The sequence below is a fragment of the Gadus chalcogrammus genome, chromosome 3 (genome assembly GCF_026213295.1).
Source record: "Gadus chalcogrammus isolate NIFS_2021 chromosome 3, NIFS_Gcha_1.0, whole genome shotgun sequence".
NCBI classification, from domain to species: Eukaryota; Metazoa; Chordata; class Actinopteri; order Gadiformes; family Gadidae; genus Gadus; species Gadus chalcogrammus.
The window spans coordinates 13,010,330-13,031,260 of NC_079414.1; the positions used below are offsets into that span (position 1 = coordinate 13,010,330).

At 42.2% G+C, this 20,931-nt stretch overlaps 1 protein-coding gene across 1 annotated transcript; it reads left to right on the forward strand.

Annotated features, from left to right (window-relative positions):
• Positions 1-6: 6 nt before the first annotated feature.
• Positions 7-19,727, forward strand: atf7ip (activating transcription factor 7 interacting protein). The gene is made up of 13 exons (XM_056586064.1): positions 7-3,535; positions 6,153-6,641; positions 6,983-7,487; positions 7,699-7,877; positions 7,980-8,117; positions 8,228-8,299; positions 8,382-8,515; positions 10,272-10,341; positions 15,220-15,799; positions 16,006-16,107; positions 16,193-16,264; positions 16,536-16,615; positions 16,777-19,727. The coding sequence occupies exons 2-13, from the start codon at positions 6,159-6,161 to the stop codon at positions 17,221-17,223; spliced, it is 2,862 nt and encodes a 953-aa protein (XP_056442039.1). The 5' UTR covers positions 7-3,535; positions 6,153-6,158; the 3' UTR covers positions 17,224-19,727.
• Positions 19,728-20,931: the final 1,204 nt, after the last annotated feature.

The following is a 20,931-nucleotide window of genomic DNA, read 5'->3' on the forward strand; positions in this document are numbered from 1 at the left end:
TGTAACAAGACTCTTATTTCACTAGCTGTGCAATACGCACGCTTGTGGCCGAGGAGATCCCTTATGTATACCCTTTCAAGGGGGAAGTTGCAATTCTGAAGTCTAAATATATGGATGAAAAAATTCATCAAAATACTAAAAGTGACGCCAGAGACGGCCACAGATGCAGTAGTTACTACTAGTTAGCAATAATTCATTTTTTATTAAACAAATATGCTCTTCGGGTTACCATGCCATTTTATCAAGCGGACTGAACATATGGTAATGTTATTTGTCCAAATGTTGAGCACGCTAAAGGCAAGCCTAATTGATTCCCCTGTTTTCCCTATAAAATCAAAGAAAACACACTGTTCTTGTGCTGCTTTTTTGCTCTAGTGATTATGGGACAGAGATATGCCTGAAACCCCAGAGTCATACTCTAAATATTTAGTAATAATGATGCGGAATAATAAAGTATTTGAGTAATGAATCCTTTGCCATAATGGTTCCCTGACCTTTGCCATAATGGTTTAGTCCATGCTTTGCTGTAACTTTCCATCACGTGGCAATGCCTGTGCTAGAGAGGGGGATGGGTGTTGCTAAGGGACAGACTGTGCAGTGCTCTTCTCCAGTGTGCTGCTAGCTAGTCTGTGTTGGTTGTTAACAACTTGTAGTGAATGTGCGGTTATTCTTTGTACCATGTTTATTTCACCAATATACAGTATTCTTCTTGCATCGTAACAATGGAAGATTATTAATTTAGTAAACTTGTAATAGTATGAGTTTGGCACCTCCTCGTTTTTCTCCCTTAGTGGTGCTGGCCTCATGCTCCCTGAAAGAGCAAAAAATACGGAACACTTTAATATTTTTTAGAAAAACGAGTCCTTCCACACCCTGATCACAATGTGTTTGTGCGAATCTTAAGTGTTTTTGCTATCTTAAAAAAACACCCCCTTTGCTTGAATGGTTTACTCCAAGTGTGACTGCGGCAGAGGTTGTTCCAGAGTGGGGGAGGGGAGCTGCACTGTGGAAGAGCAGGGTGTCAGTTGGTGCACTCATTTGGACTGCTAGGTGGAGTTCAGGAAACAATGTGCACCAAACTGGTTCCAAACAAGTACATTTTTTTGGACATGTGGCATTCCTGCTGATTGATAGTATAACCGCACCGGGACTTTTGACTATGCATGTATCACTCCGCTTTACAGGGGTCTCAAGAACTGTTAATTACATTGATTGTAAGCTGTTAGCTCTTCAGAATCACACGTGCCACCAAAGTGATTGTTGTCAGATTTATTTCACTGGCTACACAATAAATGGAAATGTACGGATATATGTATATGATATAAAGTAGCTGGCCTGGGGTGACGTGAAGAATAGACAAACAAAATGTGGAAGGAAAAATGTTTGTCGCATGAATACAGGCCAATCCTTATTCATTTGGGGGAACTACTTTTGTGGACTGAGCCTAATAAATGATTAAATTAACACATCACAAACTGTCACTTATTTTTAACTAATACATGACACTTGTAGAACTCTTGTGCTTTTCTACGGCCTCATACCTACGACCGAATCACAGCGGTGCTGACATTCACTATAACAGCACTCCCCCTGGTGTAATATTGCTTTAATAGCTCTGCGACTATTTATTGTATTCATGAAGGACAGGTTTGTCTTATCAAATCTTAATCAGCAGGTGATCGGGGACCCTCGCCACAGCCAATATGAGGTTCTGTATGCCAAAACATGTGTTTACCCCCACCAATCAAGAGCAAGTGTTATATAACTCAAAGAAATCTACAAGTTGTGGTTTTTAGAAAACTTGAATTGAACGACAAAACCAATTAGGTTTTCAGAAATGTACTTCATTGAATTGTATTACTTTGTTGAGAAAGCTCATTATTTTTCTTAGTTTCTATGCATTTTGACATGGATATCCCTTCTTTTGAAGTTTTGACAGGTTTTCTATATTTGGATGAACTTTCTTATCAAAAGAGCAAAAGTAGGCAGCAGTTTCCGCCACTTATGCAAGTGAGTTCAAGCTAACGATAATTTGGTATTTATTAAAAAGATTGTGTGGGGTAAGCTTTGGGGTTAACATGCAATATTGTCTTGTAAACTAAATAACCAAAAAATTGTGAATGTTTTTTTTTTTACAAATGTATAGCACACTTTAGAAAGGGAGTTGATTCCACTTGTTGCCCTGGAAAATCGTAGAAAACAAACATTTTTTTTATTTTTTTTCTCGTGCTAATAAGATATGCTGGAAGTCCTACACTCGATATTTCGTCAAAATGTTGCTCCAGTACTTTGCGTAATGGATCCTTTGACCTTGGCCATAATGGTTTAGTCCATGCTTTGCTGTAGCTTTCCGTCACGTGGCAATGACTGTGCTATAGAGGGGGATGGGTGTCCCTGCCAGACTGTGCAGTGCACTTCTCCAGTGTGCTGCTATCTAGTCTTTGTTGGTTGCAGGTAACTCATAGTGATGAATGAATGCATGCAATTATTCAGTGTACCATGTTTTGTGTCCTCTATCAACAGTTATTCTTGCATTGTAAGAAATAGTCTTAGTTTGGCTCCTCCTTGTTTTTTTGCCTTTGTGTTGCTGGCCTAGTGCTCCCTCACACAGTGCCTAGTTTTAGCTAGCATTTTGAAAAAAATTTTTTTTCTAAAACCCTGATAATATATATTGTGTGTAAGTAAGACCCTTTAGTGTGTTTGATAAACAAATAATATAGAATCCCCGTCTGATTGAATGGTTTAGTCCACGTGTGACTGCGGATGAGGTTTTTCCAGAGTGGGGGATGGGAGCTGCTCTGTGGTGGAGTAGAATAGCAGGGTGTACTCTTGTTTGAACTGCTAGCTAGGTTGAGTTGAGGAAACCATGTGCTATGCTACTAGTTATTGTTTTGTATGTAGGACACATGTGTCGGATCACACTTAATCAGCAGATGACCATAGCCATAAGAGGTTAGGCGTGCCATAGCATATGAATAGTATTCAGAGGGGGGGAAGGGTGGCTCGGAGGGACACTGCAGTGCACTGCTAGCTAGTCAGAGTTGGTTGTCAACAAACTTGTATGGATTGTGAATCTGCAGATATTTAGTGCGCCATGTTTGTGTCATGTCAAAAAAATATGCTTGCATGGGAAATACAAAAGATTACTTTACTTGGTAAAGTCTTAGTTTGGCTCCTCCTGGTTTTCTCCCTTTGTGTAGCTGGCCTCTGGCTCCCTCAAACACCAGAAGAAACACACTTGAATTTCACACACAGCCTAGTATTTAGCTATCATTTAGATAATATCGTTTTTCCACACCCTAATAAATTATCTATGATTGAATATTCTTAAGAATCATGTGTTTTTGTTCAACCAAAAAAAATTCCCCTCTGGTTGAATGGTTTGGCCCATGTGTGACTGCAGCAGATGTTGTTCTAGAGTGGGGGAAGGGAGCTGCTCTGTGGAGGAGTATTATGTTCGGGTGTGCATTCGTTTTAACTGCTAGCTAGGTTGAATTGACGGAACAATGTGCACCGCTAAGACTCATCAGCTGTGGTAACAGTTGGCATTTTCTTTGTTTGACCTTGATTGCATTTCCTTGTAGAAAGTTAATATATTTATAGGTATGATTGATGAAAAAATGCATTATCAATCTGCATCTATCAAACTTGTCACCTGGTTTCAAAGTTAATAATAATGTATTTATTGAAGATCAGCAAAAAGTGAGACGTCACAATCTTTGCCCAGCCCCGCCCACTTTTTGCCTTTCTTCCTCGCACCCCAGCAGTGCGTATTTTCACTCTGACTCAATGAATCACTGGCCAAACTAACTTTTGTTTTTGGAATTGTACAGATTGAATTACAAAAAAACAATGCTTTAGTATTGTATGGTTTGAAATAACTTTCGTGTTTGAAAGCAAGCTAATGTCTAATGTACAAATTGAGAAAATATTTGAGCTGACTAAGATGGAGGACTTTTGATTGAGGGACCTGTAAGGGAAATGCCACAGAATGTACTCAAGTCTGGTTCCTATTTCAACTGCTATTACCAACAGAATTTGAAAATATGTAGATGGTGAAGGCCTGAATCACCACTTTTCAGGAGAGGATTGGCTATGCTGTGTTGGATTGCAGCGTAAAGCCTAGATAAAGATATATTCCAGTTATTCTAATTAATCAATTTAGATTAGCAGGTCACAAGTGAAACTAAATCAATCAATTATTTAAATTATGTTGCTTTAGAAAATAATTGCCATTGTGTGGCACATTGCTATAGCTAGAGCTGGTAACACTGGTGGCCATTTTGTGTATCTGCTGTCTGTTCTGACAAATAAAAATGGTGGACTCTGTCCACAGGACTATCCGGAGGCTTTTCATCTTAATGTCAGAGTAACATTTAAAGAAATATTGTTTAGGCATTTTATGCTTGTTGAAAAAAGGTTTTCCCTTTTCTTTGCATCTTGTAAGACTGATCAAACTGAATTATTCTGCTGTTGGTGATGGTATGAGGTGTTTGGCAGTAAAACCTTATTCATACTATTATCAGTATTAAGATTAATTTTGTTGGTCTAGTTTATGGTTACATATTTAGTTTAATGCCATGTCCCAGGGTGGTTTCAAATATATCCCGACCTATGCGGTTTCGTGTGGCGTCAGGATTCGGGTGGACGCTTGAAACACAAACGTCATTGCCACCCACCTGCTGGGGGACGTCCGAGTTGCGTTGAATTTTCTATTTTTTTTTTTATTTGTATTTTTGAACCACGGGGAACTACGTTTCGGGTCCGTGTGGACGGGGCCTGAAAGAGGTCAGTTTGTGCTAGCTTGGGCCGTAAGCGCTGCGGAACGGCTGTGCCGCGGTCACCGCTGCTCATCGCTGTCACTCTAATCAATGAAACCATTTCCACCGGGCGCGCTGCGGAACGTCTCAGCAGTGTCCCAGGGGCGGCACGCCGCGCCGCAGCGCTATCATTACGTAGCACTTCTATTTTTGACGCAAGCCGTTGCTGAACCGCGTCAATTTCAACAGAGCGGATTGAGCCGGACAGGAAGGGAAAAAGTAAAAGCCATAGAGCATCCGGTCAATTTTCCAAATAAAACGCAATTCTCAGCTCATGTAGCCTATCACAACTACACATCAACATTACGTCATGACCGGTGACACAGATCAGCAGTCAATCAATCAAAGGGTCTTAGAGGGTCGGCAACGTGGACGACGAGAGGCTGATTGTCGAAGTGGAGCAACATAAAATAATTTATGAAATAAATCATCCTTTTTATAAGGACAATGTCAGAAAGGACAAAGCCTGGCATTTAATTGCAGTCGTTTTGGGAGTGGAAGGAGAGTACATTAGGTTTAGGATTATCGCGTGATCTTGTGATCTCGCGTGAATACGGCTTGCTCGCAAGAAAGCGCTACGCTGCTGTTACGTGCCCGGTGGAAATTGCCGCAGGGCAGAGTTCGCAGACGTTCCGCGGCGCGTACGTCCCCGGGGGAAATCAGGCGAGCTGAGGCTGGCTGTGCATGGCATAGAGAAGCCATTTTAGCTTCCTGCAATGATTTTCCGGCACGGTTACTGAATAGGAATGGTGGGGAAGGTGGGGTGACTGCATTTTGAATTGTGCGCATTAATGCTGCAGTGTTGACACGGAATGCTAGGAAATAAGCCCCATTCGTTTTTGGAACATGTCACGTCACGTTCATTAGGATATTTTGCTCTGATAAGGAAAATGGCATTTGGCAGCTTTGATTGGTTGAACATGTGTCGGATAGGAACATGGAGGCCTCAACAGCATTGAGCCAAAAATCCTGTTGAGGATGTTATTTCCTGGCTAGGCCAGCTTTTATGTAACGTGGAGAAAGGTATCTTGCTGACTGAATTTCTATTTAAGCCTTTCTTCCAGGATCAATACATGTTTTGGAAGTCAGGAAAGACTGGCAGTGAAGATATTTGTAATTGGAGAATACCTTTTCGGGACAAATTATTTAAACCACAGAAACCGAGCTCCTTCTAGCACACAGTGATAGGACACTACAGTGACCTCCAGTGTTTCTTCCGAAGCAGTGCTTGGGAACCTCCATTTTAGACTTGGATTAAGGCATAATGTAATCATTTGGTTGAACATTTTTAAAGTCACTAAAACTAAAAACCTATTTCTTGTTACTTTTCAGGTAAAAATGGAAGTCGCTGTTGCAGAGGAGAAGAAGAAAATTTTCCGTGCCAGGAAAACCATGAAGATCAGTGATCGCCAACAACTTGAGACACTTCACAGCACCTTGTTGTCGAGCGGGGCCACCCTGTCTAATCCCTCTCCGCCTCCTATGCAGAATGGAAGGCACAAGGAGGACGGGCATAAAGTGCTGGATAAGGAACGCCACGACGCATCCGACTCCCAGGCTATGTCGCCAACCTCACCAGGGTCCTGCGGCTCGCCCACACCTTCGCTGTCCCTCAACTTGTCCCCCTCACCCCCTATTTGTGAGGCTACCACTTTCCCCACGTCCCCATTCCGTTCGCTGAACTTTGACCTCGGCAAGAGCGCTGACGGGGTCATGGAAGGCTCTCCATCCAATGGCAGCTCGGCGGCGGCTCCAACGCAGCCCAAGGCTGGCAATGACGCCAAGGCTGCCAAAATAGATACCATCACTGAAAACAAAAAGGTAATCTATTTATCTAAAGTTGCAGATTCAGGGATTTTCATTTTGATCCTTTTAGCGAGACCTTTGGCGGAATGTGGTACATTTTCCGGGAGATACAAACATGTGTCGCAACAAATGCCCAGTTCGTAACATTCGTGGTACTGGCAAACTCGAGGGCTTTCATCAGTGAAAGCTAAATCCCCATTGTATTCAGTGATGGATGAAAGTCTTTGAGATTGCCACTTAAACTCTGAATGTAACCAAAGACCCTTATTTGAGTAACGTGGTTAATTTGGTTCTATTTCTTTTTCTTGTAATCTTAGCTTTTAGTTTCTTGGTTAACTTTGCGTTCTCTACTTCAGGATGAAAAAGCTACAGCAGAGCCACCAGCCACAGACTCTTCGAAAGAGTCGGGTAAAAATTCAGTGTCGAATTCTTCGCCTCCCACCCCTCCCCCCATCAAAAAAGTGGAGAAAGACGGCCGTTCAGAGTCGGGCATCACACAGGACATGGAAGTGGTTGGTGACACTACGATAGCGAAAAACTCAACAGCAAAAACGAAAACAGACAAACCCTCTTCACCAAAACCCTCTCCATCTCCATCCACCTCCACGACTCCGATGAAGCAGCACGAAATCAAAGTTCTGGAACCAAAAGAGGAGAAGAAGGTGCCGGGAAAAAGTAAACAGAAGGACGCCAAAGACGAGGTCATTAAGGATGTTAAAGAGGATGGTAAGAAGGGGGCTACAAAGGCGGAGAAGATGGAGGTTGACTTTGTGAAGGTTGACGCAAAGAAGGAAAAGAAGGATGCTGCTGTAAAGACCCCAAAGTCGTTTCGTCCCTCCTTCACCCCTCTGGTATACACAGGTAAGGGGATTAGGATGGGTCAAATAGCTGGTTGTTTTATCAATGGTATTAAGGTATTGATCTTATAAATGTATGACAATAAATTATCTGAAACGATCATAATAAATAAGTGTACTGCATACGTGTATGCTATATAGCATGTGCAGTTGTTTTTTTTCTTTGATTGATTGAGCGTATTATAAAAATTGTGGCGCTTACTTTGTTCTCATAGACGTGCAGGAAAAGAGCAACACCGTAGGTCTGAAGCGAGTGTTGTCCGAGGGCGAGGAGAAGGAGACGGAGAAGGTTGAGCGGGATGGGAAACGGCCCAAGATCGACGGAGTGGAACTAGAAGCTCAACTGGAGCTCAAGATTACTGCAAAAGCTGGCAGTCGCCTTAAACTTGAAAAGGTTTGTGTGGCCAACTATTGCTGTTCAGTTGTCTCTTTATTGCAAGATGCGTGCAAAATGAGGAATAGGATTTGTTGTTAACGACCCCCTTTTGTTTGCTAGGTGGTGCAGCAGTTGGTCGAGGATCGGTTGCGAGTCTTGCAGCAAACAGTTTTTGACCAGAACTTACAAGAACTGAAGGAGAGAGTACTGAAGATCGACTCTGCCACCAAACACCAATCAACACTAAACACACTTCAAGTAAGTGGATTGTTGCTTGATTAATCAATTCGACATTAAAGCTGAAATAAATAAAATGCGTTTATAGAAGAAAAATTAAATCATGAGCATCTCTATTCTTTTCGCTTCAGGCAAAGATATCCCGGCTCACTAAGAAGTTTGGCGAGGCAAACCAGGCCTTGGAGAACAAAAGAAAACAGGAGGCAAGTTATAATCATGGTCTTTCACACAAAAGTAGTTTCTTTCCAGTCCTGTGTTCTCACTATGAACTACTGGGCTCTGCAGGTTATTGCTGCGGCAACTGCTGCCGCCACGGCAACTGCCGCTACCAGTGCAACCGCTGCCGCTGCTATGGCAGTCCAAACCGCTGCTGCTGTTGCCAGGGCTCCGGGACCGTCGGGTTCTCCTTCAATCCCACGGTGAGTCCAATGTCATGCAGCTTCCTTGCAGTTTTAACCAAAGGTCTTTGTGTCACTGGCGACCAAAACATAGCCAAGATATATAGTTTAGATCTCGGACATAAATTAAAAATAAAAAGATGTCCACATGATAACTTTTTGATAATTGATCATGCTAAGTATATTCCATGCAAAATATGATGTGCTGTTTCATGTGTTGGTATTTTGTATACATCTTGCCAATGGGCTTTTGTATGAACGTGACAATACCGGCCTGAAGCCCGTATTACACCCGGAGACATTGCCACTGCATATATTTAACATTGTCATGGATTACTATCTGTAATCCCTTGTGACTGGAAAACTGAAATCTAATGGAAACAGAATAAAGACTGCAAACCTTCCATCTCCCAAAACCATACTTTTGGAGTACAAGATTTCACGTTGCGTTTACCCTTTGAGGATCTAACTCCTTTTTCCGTCCCATTATTTACGTCACCAAAAATTTGAAATTGACACACACTCTTCGGTCTCTTTTTTTTTTTTTGCCATCTGCATTTGTTACCCCTGAGTGGGTGTGGGTCCAGGGTCTTGTGACGTTCTACAATTTGAAGCCTGAGAGCACTACCTCAGGCAATGCAGAGTGTAGTAAAAACTGCACCTCTCCTCCCCAACAGCCTGCTCCGTCGGCACTCAGAGGAGTCCCAGCCCAGGACCCCCAGAGAGGGACTAGCGCCTTCTGGTGGCAAGACTTCCACACTGACACTCAAGATGAAGAAGAAGAAATTGATGATGAGGATGCGGGAAAAGAAGGCGATGAACATGCAGGAGAAGAAAGCCACCATGATGCAGGAGCAAAAAGTGTTGATGCTGAAGCAGAAGTCAAAGACGCAGGAGAAGAAGGAGGGATATGGCGGAGGAGGAGACATTGGTCCACAGAACACTGGGCTGGCCGACCGCTTGTCAAATTTCAGCGAGGGGGAATGCAGAGCGGATGTCAAACTTCGACCAATCAGCTCTCAATGCGAGAAATGGGTCTTCAAACTTTGCAGAGGAAGCTGGCCAACCCCTCGGGCCGACCGCTATGCCTCCTATATTTTCCGGAACTTGGTCCACTATGAAACATACTGTGACTGGGTGTTAAAAGTCAACTATATTGGCGTATTGGGCAAGGACGCACTGCCCAGGAACTTGAGGAAGACGTTGAGGACTTACATAGAGAAACGCTTTAAAGAGATGACGTGTGACCACTGGAGAGAGATTCGAGATTCCATTAATGAATTACTGAGAGTAGAGAGGAGACCAGAGTTTTTTCAGACCTCTGAAGAAAAGATCCCTTCAAAATATACTGAGAGTACCCTGACATGACCTCTTGACCATTTTTGTTTTAAGAAGGGCTAAGCTGTATTTGACCAGTTGTAATGTTGTAAAAACATTAAAATTAGTTGTCTTTATTTTTATTATGCACCTTGGGCCTCTCTGATGTTCTTTTATGGAAATAAAGCTTACTTAAAAGTTGCTCTGTAAACTAAACTGATTTGTGATCATTATTTCGTTTTTTGTCAAACCAAATGCAGCCGTTGCACATTGCAATGTACTTGACAGAACTATGCCTATTTAATGGAAACACACCCAAGTGTTCACCAAAGATGGCAAAGGACGGAAATGTAATGTGTTGAGAGTGGACACATCTAACACATCTAATATCTTTATATCCATGCTTTGGAGGAGCCTTCTGCTGTGTAAATTACTAAGTGTGAGCCATCTGTTCAAACAGGCTAGTCCGGACGTCCATGGAGATAAAGCAGACAATGGCAGGCCCTGCTTCCGCTACTACTACTACTACTACTGGTGAGTAGCATAGACTGTAATATGCCATTGATCAGTTTCCAGTATTTCCTTGTGGAAGAGCTTTAAAAGCAAATTGACCAAAGACTTGGATGATATTGGCAAACTCTATAACAATATTACAACCAGATTTCTAATAAAGCATTCACTGATCTAAAAAAAAATTGGTAAAGTAGTTCAGCACAACAAACTGCATGCCCAGTAGGGCCGAGCCCCAGGAGCGACTATGGAAAGGCCTGAGCCTTCGCAACGTATTCCACGGTTTTGCCACGGATTTCCTCCCATCGGTTGACCTGTGGCGGTGGTATTTGTTTGCTATGCTCTTTATTATTATTATTATTATTATTATTATTATTATTATTATTATTATTATTACTATTACTATTACTATTACTATTTCTATTGCTACAGCTACAAAAATTCTCCCATTTGTGTGCCGAATGGGTGCAAGGGAAACTTCGAACAATGTCCAGACCTAATTCTCTAGAAGTTGTCTAGAGAATTTCTAAACTTTAGAAAAGAGAATGGTACCAATAGTATGTAAAGTGAACCACTCTCTAGGCAGCGACAGACTTGGCAAATGCCAGAGGGGCGGTCCGATTTTCGGCTGGACTGGCAGGCCCAAATAATAACATAAAAAATAAATAAAAAGATTTGTTAGGTAAAAGTAATTAAAGTGTCTTGGCCACATTATCGACCAGCCCACATCCCTGCCTCTTCCATAGTGAGGTGGTCAGAGTTTATAAATTCAAAAGAACTGCGGTTCAAGTAGACAGTAAACATGGGGGAATAATAGCATCAAGGCTATAATCCATGGTTTCTCAACGGGGGCGGTACCGGCCCCCTGGAGGGCGTCCGCACAACCTAGGAGGGCGCTGGGAACGAGATTTTAAACTTTCATGGTTTTCATTTTTTTGGTGAAAAAATAGGCTACCTGAAATAAATAGCCTATTTTCATTTATCGGTTTCTAACCCCTCTACCGTCTCCTACTTTTTACTGTCTATGCGCAGTGTAACAGTTGTCATACAGCGCGGTTCGGTGCTGCACACGCCCGGACTCCCGTTACATCAGCTATCGTCATGATCTCTATAGTAACGCTGATAAACATAACCCAAGTTCGTGGGTTCAATAACCAACACAACACAATCAAACATGGGGGATAGCAAAAGAAAAACAACTAATTTTGTTTCAGCCCGTTTTCCTCCTTCCTCTTGCTGTTGTTAGGTTCCAACTGCTCTGAGCGTAGTCTCCACGAAAAGACTTGCATTTCAAATACAAAATATATTTGTATTTGCATGTCATGAATATACATGAATATTTATTTATATTTTCTTCACCAAAACCAATTCAGAGGGCATTCATTGCTATTAGTGACTACCGCAAAATCAATGAATAACGATGCAATGACACCTTTAACCAATATAACATGAGTGAGTGAGTGGGGTTGTTAGCTTATTTATTTTTATTGGGGGGGGGGGGGGGCACCAGGGGATCAGGGTAAGGTAAGGGGGGTGTTTGCTCAAAAAAGGTTGAGAACCACTGCTCTAATCAAACAAAACTTAAATAGGGCTTCTTAAAAAATATTATTCTGGGGCCCTCTGAATTTAACTGGGCAAAGAATACTGAAATATTCACTGAACTTGCCCAAACATATTCAATGTTGTAGGTTACTTTGCCCGCTCCCACCACCATGAAATAGATATTGTCCCCATACATTTTTTTACCACCACCGAGGCCGTGAATAAATCATTGGGAAAGTATCAGAAAAGAGCACTGATGAAATGACACCAATGTGTCTCTGAGGTAAGACAAGCATGTCATTATTCTATGGGGTTCATTGTCGTTTCATTCAGATGCATGGCTAAGTGTCTGTGTGTTTATGTTTGTGTGTTACTTGGAACAATTTCTTGGTTGAATCGTCTGTTTTTCCACTTTTTTTTAAAATTATGGTTGGGCAAGGTTTTGATGCTTTGAATCTCGTTGATTTGATGGGTGTGTGGCAAGGTAAGCTGTGAGGCTGGGGCTAGGACTTGAGAGGCATTCAGCAAAGTATTCTGATAAAAGTGAGCGAGATGTTCGGCCAATCAGAATATGCAAGAACAACTCTTTCCGCTTATAATGGCATGACCCATAATAACAAGCTATGTAAAACGCATGCAGCACAGGGATTAAATTCATAATTGTATATATAGGAAGGCTACATTAGAGTTCTAGCCTTGATCTTTTTTGATGTTTTGACACAGCCCTATCATGTCAGCAACATCCTTTCGAGGTAGTTTAGCGAACAAGTCAAATTCGAAATATTCAGCACGCTGAATTCTTTCTTTTTTGGAATCTTCCCCTAGCACTGTCGGGTACGTAATTTTAACACAATTCAATAATAAATGATCTATTTTATATGAAACACCAATTTTGAATTGTTTTCTAATGGACCTATTGGCTACCACTCATTCCCATTGTGGTAATTTATACAAACAATCTGGGCCCTGAACATAAATAATTGGTATTGAGAGTACCAATTTTGCATTTTATTCATTGGTAAACTGAAAGCTTGTTGGACTTGTTTAAGTCGAAAAACACTTAAAAATATGTAATTTGTAATGAGTAGACTGGCAAAGACATTTCTGGAAAAATACAAATTAATACTTGTATAACCATGTTATAATGTCTATCCCTCACAACGTTTTGAAAAATTATGTTTCACTAAATGCATTTGCTGTGCTTGGCTTAATTAAATGTTTTACGTGGAATTCTATATAGGTAAATAAATGTAAGAAGATTAAATTCCCGTTTTATAACGCATAGCTAACTTTATTAAATTCCCGTTTTATAACGCATAGCTAACTTTATTTTCAGCAGGAAACATACCATGTCTCTCTTGTATTTTCTTTACAGAGCAAGTGGGATATGTCCTCAAATTAAAATCTTGTATTCCTATATTCAAATCTTCTTACTTTTCTTTTGGGGAATTGGGTCTTCTCTTTTTTTTTTTTTTTTTTGGATTTTGTCTTTAACAGAGCCATCAGCATATCCGACCACTCAGCAGTGCTCCACTAGAGCACCATTCCAGGAAAGAGTTGTTGTTCTTGCAAGAGCAGCCCTTGACCGGTTGCTTGTCGGGCATTTTGGAGAGGAAGTCCTTATTGAGCTCGATTTTGAAGTCTTCGAGGTCCTTCACAGAGGATACATTGGCTTGGATGAGGTTCCACAGCTTGGGCCCGAGTACTGTGAAAGATGTATCGTACATCGTCTGGTGTTTCGCCTTGCCCGACCTCGAGAGTTTTGGGAGCTTTGCGGTGATCCCGTTGCGTTTAAGAGCTTTGAAACTCGATCCCAATGTTGTTAGGATGGTGTCCGTTGAGAATCTTCCACATAGTCATGATGACATAGCGCTCCCTTCGCCTCTGGAGTGACATGAGTTTCAGGCTTTTGAGTCTCTCCCAGTAATTCATGTCTTGCCATTGTGCAAGTCTAGCAGTGAAGGTTCATTGAACCTTTGACGAGACTTTTGTGTAGAACAATACGACTGCTGGACAACTTCTGGGACTATTTTCAAGATTAGTATTATTTTTATTTTCTTTCCCGATTCCATTGAGGAACTAAATTCCTTTTACATTGAAGAACGTGAAGAAATTGCATGTTTCGCATGTGAACACTATCACCAAAAAGGCCATCCATTTTATGAATTGCACCAGATTTAAGGCCACACCGGTCCGATGACCATAATGTCAACAGCCTAACAAATATGAACGACAACTCATTGCAAATCATTTTGTTACCCCGGGGCCACTGCCAAAATTGTGGTTGATATTCAGCCAATTGACTCAAGGACTGATCAAAGAGAAAATATGAAAATTAAAACGCACCATGGTCCTATTGGACCTTGCATAAGGGTAATGGGGCTGCACTGCAGACATGCAGTATGACAATGTCAAGAACTATGAACGTGAGCCTGGGTATATTGTAGATTTTCCAATAATCTTATCACAAACCTACACTGGCATAAAGACATTTAGAACTTGGATGTATGTTGGGTCAAAGATGAGGAACCTTTCAAAATGTATGATGCAGATCATTCACCAATCACCAACCACAAACACACTTACCAACTGAGAAGCAGTATTCATAATGTGATGTCTATTGTTTTATGGAAAAACATTTAACACACATGCCACAATAGTATGTGGTTTGACCTATAATGAAAATGCACATTTTCATTATTGGATGGATGTGTTGATTTATCAAACATGTAATACTGGTATTATGCAGTTCTCCTGTATTGGCAAGAATATTGCATTGTATTGTATAAGGATCATGAACCATCTGTAAAGATGTTGATACAATCATAGAGACATTTTAATAAAGAAAATGCAACAAACAAAATTATTCTGGTGTAAGACTTCTGTTCACCACTACCGGGTCACATCTTAAATACATCATTTCCGTTTAGTTTTCAATTCAGCAAACCAAGCAAGAAAAATTGCTTTCGGCCACAAAAGTTTTACACTTTTACTGGCAGCTGTAGCCATCAAACCCCTGTCAAGTCATCTGAGCCAAATAAGGGTTACACTGGTTTCCTGTGACTTGGTCTAAAAAATGCCAAATTGCTAAACTTTTCCTGTCAACATTTTAACCTGTATTTTGATTAGTTATTAGGATAATGTCCTCTGCATTATATGTAGTCCGTCAACTTCTAAAAAGGTCTAGGCTGAACATTCCCTTTCTGAAGGCAAAGAATTGTGTGTGCTAATTTAAATATATTTTTATTTGGAAATCGTATCCAGAAAGCCACACGTGTCGCCAGCCTCTTCTAAATACCTCATATATTTGCGATTGATCCGATTTGATTGCTATATATTTTTTTCGTATCTTTCCAGCTACTCCTGCCCAATCTCTGACGACCCAAGCACTCGTCCCCGCCACCTCAGTGGTCTCTGCCCACACCCCGATCCTCCAGCTGATCACCTCCAGCGCCAACACCCTCTCCTCCCTTACCTCGGGAAGTATCACCACTCAAAGCCCCACAGGAACCCTCCTGGTCAAGGCCACCTCCGGGAGTGGCATGGTGGGCCAGGGGCAGCAGCTGCTTATCCAGCTTCCGTTGGTGTCGTCCTTCTCCGCCGGCTCTTCCCTCAACAAGGCAAAGACCACGACCCCCACCACCACGTTCATACTGAAGCCAGCCACCGCCACCGTCATGACGGCCCTGCAGAACAGTACAGGTCAGATGTCCCCGGCACAGATCTCCCTGGCACGGGCCGTCTACCAGGGCGGAGCCGGGGGCATTGGCTCTCCAAACGCCGGGGTGTCGATAACCACAGCCAGAGCCCCAGCACAGCTGATGTCTGTGGCTGGAGCAGTTACATCCACCTTGAGCCTTGCCACCTCCGGACCGGCCGCAACTGGCTCCACGGCCCCGGGACCTCCACAGGGGACATCTTTGACCTCCAAGACAGGTGGGGCGTAGTTGATGCTACATATCAAAGCCAATGGAATTGGTCTTGCGAGTCTGTTGATAGACTTAGAATAAAGAAACCCAGAATAGGCCAAAGTGAACATGGCAAGGGCAGAGTGCCAAACATTGTAATTAATTATACCATAGAGGTGACCTGTTGGAGGCATGCGTTTTCTTTTGTTGTAATTGGCGCTTTCCCATTTTCAGACAATCAAACTCCAAGTGGCACTCCAACGAAGGTAGCATTGTCCACACCAAGACCTAAAGGTTCGGTCATAGACCTTACTGAGGACGATGACGATGTGCAAGGTAACCCTGAGAACCCTTTTGGATTCCATTTCGTTTTGTATCATTAGAAAATGGTGGACTCATTCTGTGTTTTGTTTGTGATAAGTGATGGGAGTTAAGAAGGCCACAGTCCCGCCCTCGCCTGTTACCGCACGTCCTGTGATCACCATCCCTAACAGTAAGACTTCTCCCACCATCTCTGAGTGTTCACTAGCATGTGCAAAGAAATGCGTTATTCTTGGGTGGGCTGGTTGGTTGGTTGTATGTCTGTCGAAAGAGCGGAGTGAAACATTGAAAGAGGCTGAGCTTAGGAAAAATAATATTCCCAGTCCTTCAAACTACTAATGTGTATAATTTTAAAGCTATTGGTTACATAAGGAGAGCATCTCATAGCCAGACTATTTTGGGGTCTTGAAATCAGTGGATTAATTGATGTCATATCTGCCTAGATCCTGCATCAAGGTCATCGCCACAAATCCATCTGATCGGTGCAAATAGTCCTCAAGTGACAGTCCATCACCCTCCAGTGGTAAGATAATTGAACTGCATTTTACATGGTTTTCAAACTCAACTTTTTGTTGGCATTATTCGAAACGTGCTCGACGGTGTAAAACGTATTGTTTTACAACCTGTTTAGCGGACACAGCCAAAGAAAGCGAAAATAATCATGTATAATTTTTGCACTCTCAGGATCGCCCTGCAACCACACCTACAAGCCGGCCCCCACCCACTGTGCTACCTCCCCTCCCCATGGCCCAGCAGCCCGTGGGACGTCTTCCCATAGAGGCCATCCAGACCTCTCCCCCACAGCAGCCCCAGCTCAAGCTAGTGCCCAGCCCGACCGGCATCGTGCTGTCCTGGTGCGTGGCAGAAACTGACCGCTCCTGTGCTGCCGTCGACAGCTACCACCTGTTCGCCTTCCACCAGGACAACGCCAACTCCAACAGTTCTGCCCAGCAGCATTGGAAGAGGATTGGGGAGGTGAAGGCCCTCCCACTGCCCATGGCCTGCACACTCACCCAGTTCCAGTCTGGCTCCACCTACCACTTTGCTGTGCGAGCCAAAGACATCTATGGCCGCTTTGGCTCCTTCTGTGAGCCCCAGTGTACCAATGTCATCCATTCCAACACCAGTTGAGCTTAGAAGCTATCATGGATAGAAGTGTTTTGGTGAGTGATAAGTCATGGTGACTCCTTTCACTGCATCGATGGTGTTAAGAAAATTTTACCTTCCTATTACCAAAATGCAAAGGTGTTGACCATTTTTGGTATCTGCAAATGATTCTGGCGGCTATGGTTAATGTGCTGCCCAGTGGATACGTTGTTTATTGCCAGTATAGGCAGTTGTACATAATGAGATTGTTTAGACCCTACTGAATCAGATATTTATGATGTTGACATCTGTTCTGCTGACTCATGTTATGTTCCTGTTCTGGACAGTAGACGACAGAACAATCAATGTTAGAATTTGCAGAATTGCATACAAATGCAAATATGCTCAGTAGAAACTGAATGATTGTATGTTTTTTATGTTTTGTCTGGCAACCAGACTTTGACAAACACAATAAATGTTTTTTTATAAAGAGTGATTTTCTTTATGCTTAATTACAATCTAATTTGACAAAAGCATGACCCTTTTTTTTACAGGTGACTTGTCTTTTTTTTCTTCTGTAATTATATTAGTAAATGTGGGCTGAAGTTTGTCTAAACTTACAAAGGCACTGTCAAGCAGTAGCTAAGGAAGTAGAGGGTGAAGGAATTAAGGCTGGTCCAATACCTAGCCAAGGCTCTGACGGGTTTCCCTTGCTCGAAACCGAATCCTAACTCCTGAGATAGTGTGACAGGTCTGTGAATGTGAGGCTCGATTTGTAAAAGGTGTTGAGTGGTCCTATATATAAATACAATCCATTTAGCTTTAGTTGTAAATATAGAGGTTACCGGATTGGCAGGCTGTATAATTGTTTTAACCAAAACAAGTCAATCGGGACACATTTGTTATCCTATAAAGAAGTGGAAAAGTGATGTGAAGGGGCTGCCCTTGTTTCTTTAAGTGGCAAATTTTACGTTTTTTCGGAAGAGCATTTATTCATGCTTCTGAAATAGTAATGGCTGACATGTGAAAAGTTTAAAACGCATGTCATGTAGTGTAGGGAAAATAAACATTTATGCACATGCGTTTATAAAACAAATGCATTGCTCACTTTAAGAAGTAGCCTACTAAACTTGCAAACCAATTACAATTTAAACTTACATTAATATGGTTTGAAAAAACTGTCTTACCCTACGCTCGGTATTAGTCTGTCTGGCGTTTGGCCATTCTGATTTACAAGGATGACTTCATTGTTGTCGATGCTGCACAATTTTACAACATTATACAACAGATAGGCCCGAACAAGATTGGACAAGAGACATTCCATGAATGCTGATAGAGTTGCTTATTATTACTGTTCATTAATAAATTGTGCGTCAGAACTGTGAAAGTCATGCGGTTATACGGAATATCCGCAAGACTGGGACTGCGGTCTCGTACCCAAAACCGAATCACAGTCGTGCTGATATTCGGTGCAACAGCAGCAGTCCCCCTCGTGTGATATATCGGCTGTTTCCCAATGTGAAGGCTGCAGCCTTGCTAGGACGCGTCCTTGCTAGTCAGGTCCTATGGAGATGGGACTAGAGTGCTAGCTCGAGTGCTTTCGTTTGTAACGTTCAGACTTTAGAACGACTTGCTAGTGTGGAAGCGCTTCCGCTGCACAACATGGCAGCAATCAAGCTGATCGATATTTATTTCACTTTTGTCTGTTATGAATGCGGTCATGTCTCCTTCGCATGGAGCCTCTTTGAGGAAGTCACAAAAGCTTTGTTGCGGTTGATCGAATCGTCTTTATTAAAAAGAAAATACATTACATTTTTATAAAACTAAGTGAAATTGTCTGAGAACTTAATTCATGCATCACATTTACAGTACGTGCACTGCTTTCCCTCTGCCATTTTTTATATCCCGTGCAGCGTGTGAACGCAGAGGATTGTGGGTAGTTTTGTCTCGTCTCTGGCCGTTTCTCAATTCGCGTACTTGTGCGTGCTCGTGTGCTCGTGGACTCGTGAAACGTCATCAGTCGTTGCCCGAGCACTGTTCCAATTCGAAGCACGCATCAAGCGAGTACTGTCGTAAAACCCGGAAGTGTTCTTGATGCGTGCTCGATCTCGCCGTTTCACCCGGGCCGTGGCTGTTTCCCAAAGGCCGTTTCTCAATTCGTAGCACGGGTACTACGGACTCGATGACTTGCTAGCACGTACTTGGCAAGTCTGTACTTCAAGCACATACTTGCGAGCACGCGAGTACGTACCTGCAATTGGAACAGCAGCGGACTCGATGACGTCACCACCTCTGCTCGTCCGTTAACTGTGCTACGGCCTCATTTAGGCATATACTACTGAACAATATAAACAAATGATATAAAACAAAATCCCAGCCTCTTTCATTTTCAAATAGTATGTAAATATTCTGAATGAATAACAATTGAAAAGATATGAGTGTCCTGTCATGTGTATAAGCTATACACACACACGACCTTACATATATATATTTATATATTATTATTATTATATTAGGCCTATATATTATATATTATATAAATATATATATAAGTTAAGAGTAACTTAAGCTACAGTTGTAAGTAACTTGTGCGTCTTCTCCATATTGTCCGCCCTCGTACTGCTGCGAGTGCGAAATGCATCCTGGGATTTATAGCGGGAGCAAGCACACACGAGCCACCTCCGATCCATGCTCGGTGAAACGGCGATATCGAGCACGCATCCAGAACACTTCCGGGTTTTACGACAGTACTCGCTTGATGCGTGCTTCGAATTGGAACAGTGCTCGGGCAACGACTGATGACGTTTCACGAGTCCACGAGCACACGAGCACGCACAAGTACGCGAATTGAGAAACGGCTACAGACTTGTGAGCACGCGAGTACGCACCTGCGATTGGAACAGCAGCGGACTCGATGACGTCACCACCTCTGCTCGTCCGTTAACTGCGCTACGGCCTCATTTAGGCATATACTACTAAACAATATAAACAAATGATATAAAACAAAATCCCAGCCTCTTTCATTTTCAAATAGTATGTAAATATTCTGAATGAATAAAAATTGAAAAGATATGCGTGTCCTTTCATGTGTATAAGCTATACACACACAACTTTATATATATATATATTTATATATTATCTTATATTATTATTATATTATATAAATATATATATAAGTTAAGAGTAACTTAAGCTACAGTTGTGCGTCTTCTCCATATTGTCCGCCATCGTACTGCTGCGAGTGCGAAATGCATCCTGGGATTTATAGCGGTTGCAAGCACACAAGGGCTGTTTCCCAATGTCAAGGAAGCATGCTCAACGGCCGCCCTTTTAAGGACGCTACGTCATAGAACGCCGACAAGCACTGTTCCAATGTTGAGGACACTCGAAAGCCGCGCCATTTTTGCGTCCTTTGTTTTTGAGAATTCCGAGATTTTTCAAGGATGCATCGCTGCATCCTAGACGAGCCAAAACTACCCACAGATTTGATTTCAATTAAACATTAGTTTACCTGTTTAAACTATATTTTTGTACTTCATTTGCTGCCAAGTCCTCGTGGGGCAACTCGGGGTTGCGTTTTTTTTTGTTAAAATGGGTAACTGCTCGGCATACACGTTCATTAGAATTTCCAATTCCGTGGGGGAAAAGTAAGTGGATCTACGCTTTTGGTCCATGTTTGATCATGTTATCAGAGATCCATTGATGATGGCTCTTCATAGTCAACAGGCACGCCCTCAACCCAGAGTGAACATA